At 51.9% G+C, this 9,320-nt stretch overlaps 1 protein-coding gene across 3 annotated transcripts in view; it reads left to right on the top strand.

Annotated features, from left to right (window-relative positions):
• The first annotated feature begins 479 nt into the window (after nucleotides 1-479).
• The window catches only part of Ksr1 (kinase suppressor of ras 1), a 135,379-nt gene continuing 126,538 nt past the window's right edge, over nucleotides 480-9,320 (top strand). Inside the window, exon 1 of one of the 3 annotated variants that reach the window (XM_006977494.4) lies at nucleotides 480-923. In XM_006977494.4, coding sequence (XP_006977556.2) covers nucleotides 693-923 — 231 coding nt within the window. In that variant the 5' untranslated portion in view covers nucleotides 480-692. The remainder of the gene's footprint in view (nucleotides 924-9,320) is intronic. The other 2 variants (XM_015996263.3, XM_015996264.3) reach the window with 2 other exon arrangements.

Here is a 9,320-nt window from a genome sequence, read left to right as displayed (position 1 = left end):
ATGTGGGTGGGGGGTGGAGGTGTTCTTTCCCTTTTCCTTCGATAGTGCTGGGGAATCAAACCTAGGGCCTTATGATTGCCAGGCAAATGTTCTGCCGCTGAGCTACATCCTTAGCGCATTCCCATACAATATCCCACTTTACAGGGCTCATCTGAGTGTGAACCATCAGCCCCTGCCCCACCCCATTCGCCGGTCGTGGGAAGCTACTCATGTGTGTGCGCTTGCGTGTGTGAGAAGGTGGTAGTAGTGGAAGATGGGAGTGAAGGAACTGAGGAGGATGGGGAACCAGGCTCCCAAGACCACGATGCGCAGGAATTGGAGCAGGCGCAGAGGATCCCCCTCCTAGGCGGCAGGCGGGGCCAGAGTGCGGGCGGGGCCCCGAGGGCGCGGGCCAGGAGGCAGATGGCGCGGCGCGGACTACAAGTCCCAGCACGCCCCGCGGCCTCGATCCAGCCCCCGCGGCCGCTTAAAGGCTCCGGCAACCGCAGCCGTCGGGTCGCGGAGGCTTTCGCTTTGCCGCCGCGTTTGGGCGGCGGGAGGAGCGGACTGGGCGGCCGGCTCTTAGGACTTCAGGATCTGGCGGCGCCGAGGGGGCGCTTTTAGTGTAGCCCTCCCGGTTTAAGGCTCTTTTGCCGAGGCGCCCGTGCTCCCGGGCTCCTCGCCTCGGCTCCCCGCGGCCCCGATGCCGAGGCATGGATAGAGCGGCGTTGCGCGCGGCGGCGATGGGTGAGAAGAAGGAGGGCGGTGGCGGGGGCGCCGCGGCGGCCGCGGACGGGGGCGCAGGGGCCGCGGCCAGCCGGGCGCTGCAGCAGTGCGGTCAGCTGCAGAAGCTCATCGATATCTCCATCGGCAGTCTGCGCGGGCTGCGCACCAAGTGCTCTGTGTCCAACGACCTCACGCAGCAGGAGATCCGGACCCTGGAGGTAAGGGGCCGCGGCGCTCGTGATCCCGATCCGGCTGTGCCCCGGGAGCCGCCCCGCTGCTTTCCTTCCCGAGTTGCATCCTGCAGCCGGGTCTGCTGGCTAGAGTCTTCCTCCCTTGCCTGAGCTCGCCGATGCGGTGGCTTGAGGACCTACGACCAGCGCTCACCTTGGAAGGATTTGGGGGAAGGGGTGTTATAGTGGGGGCCTGGATGGAGGCTCTAGAACCCGCGTGCCGGGTAGGATGCTCGCGGGCATCCCACTGCAAACCCCTCTCCGCCCTCACCCCATTTCCAGTGCCCATAGTAGTCATTGTCCCACTGAATCACGCGCTGGACTTTTCTCGGTGTGCTTAAGCCCGGTAGCGTGGGCTGGGGTGATGGGGGGACGTCCCCTGAAGTGTGAGCGTCGCCCGGTGGCACTGACTTTCCCTCACTACCCACTCTTTTTGTCCTGTTTCCTTTCCTTTCCACCAGGTCTTGTGTGCCACTTTTCAAAAAGTGTTTGCTGAAGCAGCATTTTTGCTGTTGAGGCGTTGGGGTGCTTTTCTTTCGCGATGTCATAGCAGTTCACTGCTTAATTGAAATTACCCATTGACTTCCCCACGCCACCCCAAACGTTGGGCTTTGGCCTAGGGAGGATTATACTGGGGAGGGGAACCTTTGGTAAGAACACACTACTTAAAGGGGGGGGGTTGCTGACAGATGACCTGGAGTGCGATGAAAAATAAGATGTGTGAGCTGTCTTCTCTCAAATTATAGCTGGGAAGTGCAGCATTAAAAGGATTTGGAAGGACCAGCCAGCAAGGTGGTTGGGATTTCAGAAGGGGGAGCTCCCCCACCCCTTACACACTGGAGGAAAAACTAGTGCCTTCCCAGCACACTGGGAAGACCTTTGAAAGTTCAGGGGTCAGTTAATAGCTCTGTCCTGAAGAAGGGTCTTTCCTCGATTGGCATTGTCTTATCTGCGCTTCTGTAGGTCTGAGGATGTCTGTTTTATTAGATATGTGATCACACACACACACACACACACACACACACACACACACACCGTTGCTAATTGCATCTGCCAGCTGTCATAAAGCCAGCCAGTGATTGCTGTAATTATTACAAGACCAGTCCTCCCTCCTTCACACCACAAGCCTGAATCCTTGCTTGATCCAAAATGCTCAGGGTGACTCTCCCTTAGCTGTATTTTCAGAAAAGCCACAAAGCCAGGGACACTGGGAGACTCCAACCAGGGCTGGCTATTATTATTGTTTTTTTTTGTTACAGTTGCTATAGCAGGACCGACCAGGGCTTTGCTTAAAAAACAAACCCACAAAGCTCTGCACCCGGCTTTTCTGCGTGTGGATTTCTTGAACACAGCTGAGTGTGTGTGCCCCACAAAGTTCAGTGTTTAAGCTGAGACAATAGGAGGCCTGTGTGTCTTAGTTCCGGGGTCTTGTCCAGCAGTGTATGTCTTGAGCTGTTTGTAGATGTAACCAACCGTCTTATTAAATAAGAAACCCAGAACCAATGCAAAGAAGAAAGCCAAGATGCGTTGTTGGGCAGAGAGAATGTTCTATGTTGGCCTTTGGTCCTCCCCATGTCCCTTTGAGGTGCTCCTGAATCCCAGTGTGTATGGAGAATGGCTTACTCTTTATTCTCTGCCAATTTTCTTTGTTTTCTAATGTTGACAAAGTTGTGGCATTAGGATACCCCAGAGCCTCCAGCTGTTAGGCCTCTGAGCTGTTTAGGCAGCAGCCTCCCTACTGGGTGCATTGTGAGGTCATCGCTGGTGGTATTCAAAGGCCCAGGGGTCATGTGCAGTATGAACAGGACACATGCCCTGTTCTTTGCAGTGTATTTGAAGGGTCTTTCTGGTCCATGAAAAGACAAGACTTTGGGTGACATTTCAAATGGGAATTTTGACCTCGGAACTGGTTCCCTGGGACTGTTACCAGCTAGTTTGGGTGAATCACTTCATCCCTGGGGCCTCAGCTTCCCCATCTGCTTGGAAGAGGTTGGGTGGTTCCCTTCAGGCTGTTTCTGAAAAGCTCTGCATTCTGTTGTGGTTTAGACGGTGTGTGTGCGTGTGCGCGTGTGCGTGCGCGCACGCGCACACACACACACACACACACACACTCAGTTGGGTTAAGTTAAACATTTGTATATGCTCTTCTGTGTAGATGTCCCTGTTTAAGAACAGCACTAAAAACCAGATGTACTGGACAGCTTGTGTAGGAGCTGCCTTTCCTCTTGTGAGCATCTTGACCGCGGTGTGCTGAGGAACAGAAGGCCCACACGGCTTTGTAGTTGGTCCTGTTTCTGTCGACCTTGGGCAAGCTTGATAACTTCTCTCAACCTTCCCCTCTGTAAAGTGGAGATGGAGTGCTTTCAGCTGTAGGGTCTGATGGAGTCTGTCTGCCCTGCTACCAAAAGTCCACCTATAAACTTTCTCTGGTTGGGGCCTGGTGACATCGATGCACAGGGTGCCTTTAGGAGAAGAAGCACATAGAATTGATTTTCCCCAGGTGATGGCTGGAGGTAATCCCAGAAGGCTGGATCAGGGCAGCTCACCCCAGCAGCATGTAGAAAGGCACCTAACTTGGGCTAGTCTCAATGTCCTCTTTAGTTTCTGATTTTTTTTTAAAGTGTTTCTGTGTGACTTTATGTGCACCACATGTGTGCAGGAGCCTGAGGAGGCCAGAAGAGGGCATCAGATGCCCTGGTACTGGAGTTGCAGGTTAACTGTCTGGTGGATGCTGAGAAATGAACTTGAATTCTGTGCAAGGGCAGCAAATTCTTTTAACTTCTTGTTGAGCCCCCTTTCCAGCCCCAGATTTCTGATTGTGTGTGTGTGTGTGTGTGTGTGTGTGTGTGTGTGTGTGTGTGTGTGTAACCTAGGTCTTATGTAGCCCTGGCTGAACTCAGCATACAGATTAGGCTGTTTTTGAACTCGTGGCTAGTCTCCTGTCTCTGTCTCTTGAGTGCCAGGATCACAGGTGTCTGGCTAAAGAGCTTGGCTTATACAACTCTATCAGACTTCTGGCAGAATCTCAAGATGCCCAGCCCACTTTGGCCCTTCTTCGCTAAAAACTCTTGATGAGAGCAACAGCGTGTGGGATGTCCCCTGTGAGACCCTGACCAGAGACAGGCTGCTTGTGAAGGTCCCAGGTCATGATGATATGCTACCTGCTGATGACTTTGCTCTGTGGAGCAGTCCAGGTCGAAAAGGGAGTTAAACGGGGTGGGGAGTGTAACTCTGTGATGGAACACTTGCCTTGTATCCGTAAGACCCTGTATTTAAATCTCCAGTACTACATTTAAGAGGAGGAGAAAGGAGCCAAGGTTTAATGTTCACCCCCTGCCTGCCCAGCAGTGTGCTGGCCTCCTCTCAACCTCTAAGGATTTACTGAAGCTCCACCAACTTCATCACACACATTTCCCCTGTCAAAAAGGAAAGGGCAGGCAGGAGACTTCTGGAATGAAGTTGCGGGGCTGTGTCATGGGGTAGAATCTCGTGCCCTGTCTCTGGCAGGCCCTCAAGAGGTCTGACTACTACTCCATGAAGCAAGGGGGGATGTTGTCACTCTCCAGCTGTGCCCATGGAGGGGCACCTGGCTTCTGAACAGCTGGGCTTGTTGGCCCCATCTGTGGGTTCCCTGTGGGTCCCCTCTGGGAGACAGTGGTGTACAGTGCATTCACTCACGTTGTCTCATGCTTGTTCACATGGTTGGCGCTCTGGAGTCTGTTTCTTTTTGCCAGCGTACTAGCGCCTCCCACAAACAGGCTCCATGTCTTGTCCCAGTTGCAGGGTCCCTCAAGGACTTTCTTTGCTTATGAGTCCTTTCTGGAGAGAGGCTAAGAGAAGCAGTCATGGGACAGTCTCTGCTTTTGGTCACTTCCCTGAGCAGGTACCTTGGAGACTTTGCTGTGCTTGGGAAGCAGAGAGGCTTCATCCAGTGGGCTGGGCAGAGTTCAGAGTGTTCTTTCTGTGTTGGGACCCCTGGAATTCTCCAGTGGAACTACCAAGAGTGGAAGGATGTGTTCACTGGCCAGGCCTTCCATAACTACTGATGTGCTGACGGTAATCCCAGCTGGTGGCTACCTGGACTCTGGTAGGTGGGGTCTTTGGATGTGAGGGGCATGTTCCATCTAAAGGGGTAACCAGGCAGGTGAACAGCAAGGCCTCCACTACCATGAATGGCAGAGAGCTGCGAGGGGGCCTTGAGTTAGGAATCCCGTAGAATCGGTCAGTCTGACTTACTGGTTCCATAGGAAACATTGCCAGAGCCTCGGTGACTGCTTCCAAGTCAGACTTCCCTAGAAGGATGCGACTAGAACCTGGTTCTCTTTTCCTAACCCAGGTAGTGTCTGGAGAGTATCATTCCTCTGCCTTGATTTTAACCTTTTGCCCGAGAAACTCCAGATATCACCAAAGGGACATGGAGCTGAGGGCCTGTGTCTTTTGGTGTCAACTTTCACCTTGGTGACCTTTAACCTGGGCAGACCCACTTCTCAACTGACCCTCCGAAGACGCCTAAGGAGGACGTGCTGTTTGTGAAGGCTGTGAGCCGTGGAGGGCTGGGATGCCGCTGGCTGGAGGGAGACCTTATCGCGTCTGCACCCGGGGCCCGGAGGCCAGGGTTGCTGCCTGGATAGAGACGGAACGCCTCCTGGCTGCAGGGCTCTTTCCTCCCTCAGACACCTGGTTTGGCTCATCATCCTGGGAAGCAGCATTCCATACCAGATGCTTCCCTGCCTGCCTGCTGGCTGTGGTCCAGAGAGGGAGCATGCACAAAGGGGCTGGCCTGTGGTGACACCGGCGGTGTCTGCAGATGTGTGGGAAGGTGACAAAGCCTCGGTTGGGTCCTTGGGCTGAGCTTTAAAATGGTTTCGTTACCTTGGTTTATCGACGGCGTGCTTGTGGAGGTCAGAGCACGGCTTGGTTGAGTTGGTCCTCTCCTTCTACCCCGTGGGTTCAGGGAATCAAACTCGGGTCATCAGGCTGGCTGAAAAAGCCCTTTTATTCCCCTGAGCCATCTTGTCAGCCCCCTGAGCTGTGGTGTTTGTTTTTGTTTTAAATGTCCTTGCAGGGCAGATTGTCTGTCCCGTTTTTTTTTTTTTACATTTAGTTCAGAGGGTGTTGGCCTTCACTTGGCGACTTTTCCTCTGGATAGACCCACTTCCCAAATGTCCTTCACAGGATGCCTAAGGAGGATGTCTGTGTGTGAAGGCTGTGAGCCAGGGAGGGCTGGGGACTTGGAGGCTGGGGTTGCTGCCCAGAGGAGGGATGGAATGCCTCCTAGCTGCAGGTGCACCAACGTTCACGGGAGTGACCTCTGCAATGAGAGCGTCCACATACGTGAGGAACATTCTTGAACGCGCTCTGTGAAGTCCTCCAGTAGGCCCTTAACATATGCTTTCATACAGTGATCATTTTCTGCAGCCTGGGAGATTTCATTCCCAATTTGAAGATCGGGCAACGGGAGCTAGGAGAGCCAGAGAGCCTGAGTCAGTAGAGTGTTGAGTCTGAGTTGACCGGTGTTGAACTTGCAGTGATCCTTCTGCCTCAGCATCCCCAGTGCTGAAAGTACAGGCGTGTGCCACCACACCACACCCTGGTCTTGGGAACTCCTGTTGCAACCTTGGCAGCTAGCTGCCTCTAGAAACACTGCTGTCGGGAGGGGTGGGAGAGGATTTTGGTCAGCCATGAAGGACTGGCCCAGGATTGGCTCAGTTCCAGCCCATTGAGTTGATGGGTGACTGCCCTGTCCAGCCTTTGAGTTTGAATGTTGGATGACTTCCCTCCCATTCAGCTCAGCACATTCTCAAAGCAGGAGGTGGGGCACCCAACCCTGCTGATTTCATTCTGAGAAAGGAGAAGCTGCTATGAGGTCGACTTACTCAGAGATTTTTTTTTTCTTTTGTTTTTTTTTTGAGACGGGGTTTCTCTATGCAGCTCTGGCTGTCCTAGAACTGGCTGCGTAGACAGGTTGGCCTTGAACCTGGAGATCCTCCTGCCTCTGCCTCCCCAGTGCTGGGACTGAAGGTGTGCACCACTGTGCCGAGTTCACTCAGTTTTGTTTTTTTTGTTTTTTTTTTTTAATGGTTATCTGCGTTATATCTTTCTGAGCAATTCTTGAGACAAAGAATATCTATCTAACTTGCTACTTTTAATTGCAGGTGCTTAAGATACACATTAATACATGTTCCCTCTGCAAAAGGGAACCGTGCTAGATAATAGAAGAATCACCTATTATGCTGCCTGTCAGAGCCAAGCCCTGGGACCGTTTTTTTACCCCTCTGACTCCTAGCTTTCTACTGTGCCTCTGCGTGGAAAGGTACATGCGTGTGCTTGCAGCGTGTGCCTTGTAGGTGTCTCTGTCTCAACATGTGCACGTTGCAGTGCCTTGAGTGACCGTCATGCACCATGCCACACGTTCCTTTAACCAGATCCCAATTTTCTTCTTCTTTTTTTTTTCTTTTGGTTTTTTTGAGACAGGGTTTCTCTGTGTAGCCCTGGCTCTCCTGATACTCTCTCTGTAGACCAGGCTGCCCTCGAACTCACAGAGATCTACCTGCCTCTGCCTCTGAGTGCTGGGATTATAGGCATGAGCCATCACTGCCAGCCTATCCCAATTTTCAAAGCTGACTTTTATTTTTTGTTTTTTTGTTTTTTTGACATGATGGCATATCTTGATGCAAGTAAGGTTTTGCCGAGTTAAAAATGTATGAAAACATTTAGTATGTGTCTTTACATTAAAATTTTTTATACATATGAGTGTTTTGCCTGCATGCATGTGTGTATGTGCATCTTATATGTGCCTTGTGCTCTTAGAGGCCAGAAGAAAGTGTCAGGTTGCCTGAAATTGGAGTTAACAGATGTGTGAGCCACCATATAGATGCTGGGGATCAAACCCAGGTCCTCTGGAAGAGCAGCCAGTTCTTCTTATTATTACTGGTTTTTGTTTTTTTGGTTTTTTGAGGCAGGGTTTCTCTATGTAGTTTTGGTGCCTGTCCTGGATCTCGCTCTATAGACCAGGCTGGCCTCGAACTCACAGATCCGCTTGGCTCTGTCTGCCTCCTGAGTGCTGGGATTAAAGGCGTGTGCCACCACCACCCAGTGAGCAGCCAGTTCTTGTAACCACTGAGCCGAATCTTCAGCTATCCAGTGTCTGTCCATTTAAAGAAAATGTTTTTAAACACATTGATTTTTTTAATTACCTTTCTTTATGTATGTGGATGTGTGGATGTGGGTGTGTGTGCCACAGTGCGTAAGTGAAGGTCAGATCACAACTTGTAGGAGGGAGTTGGTCCCAGGATCCAGCTCCGGTCAGCAGACTTGTCAGTAAGCACCTTTGCCTAAGTGGAGTACCTGTTAGGGAGAAGTAACAGTGGTTAACAGAAGAGCCCTGAGCTGGGAGTCTCTCTCCTGAGTGACACCAGACAGCGCTTTGATCTTGACCGACTGACAGGGAAGACAGATACTTTGTCCTAAGGAGTTCCTAGGAGAGAAGCATGGCCTGGCCTTCTCTGCTCCATCTGGTCGGAGGGATCCTGGGGGTTGGGTGGGATTTTGGCGAGCTGTCTGAAGTATCCTGTGTAGACCTGGCTCCGCCTGAATGGAGGATCCTTTCTATTTACACCACCACACCCAGACTGTCTGGTGTCTGACTGAATGGACTGTCTTTGGCCCCGACTCTGTTCTTTCAAGGCTTGCTCACTGACAGCTAGCTCTCCTGCAAACCTTCCCTCCTGAGGAGCCTGGGGTAAGAAACCTTCATGTACATGGTATGTTTTTATGATATCCAGCCTTGGTTTTGCTGTCAAGATAATCGTAATGACGTAGGCCTGATGACACTCGCTTTCAGTGCCAGCATTTGGAGAGGTGTTGGGGGTGGGGAGCGTCTCACAGTCAAGGCCAGCCTGGTCTCTAGGCTATAGTGTGAGTTCCAGGCCAGCCATGGGCTATGTGGTGAGGCCTGTCATGTGACCTGCTCACTTTTCACTTACTCAGAGAAGCATAACTTTTTCTTTTCTTTATCTTTTTCTGGATACTGGCCAAAAGCCTAAGCTTGCCTTCCTGCACACCCTGGGCTTCTCACCTGCTCCCCGAAGCACCCCCTCCGGTTCCTCCATTGCCGGACCTAACCGCTTCCTTGAAAGCATAGTTTTCTCTCTTCATCTTCTCATCTCCCTCCTCCGGGCAGCTCCCGTGATTTATAGCCCGCCTGTCTTGTTTTTCCTTTCACATTCTCATAAAATTGTCCTCGAGCTTAAAAAACGGAGGAAAGAAAGAGATATGATTTTTTTTTCTAGTTGTTTCCAGATGTGGTAGGAGACCCCACAGCCACACAGGCAGCTTACCTCACATCTGCGGAGAGAAGACCCTCCTGATCAATATGATGCCAAT

This window comes from Peromyscus maniculatus, chromosome 8, assembly GCF_049852395.1.
Source record: "Peromyscus maniculatus bairdii isolate BWxNUB_F1_BW_parent chromosome 8, HU_Pman_BW_mat_3.1, whole genome shotgun sequence".
Lineage (NCBI taxonomy): Eukaryota > Metazoa > Chordata > Mammalia > Rodentia > Cricetidae > Peromyscus > Peromyscus maniculatus.
Note: the sequence above shows the minus strand (reverse complement) of the source record. Positions and strands in the feature narration are given on the sequence as shown.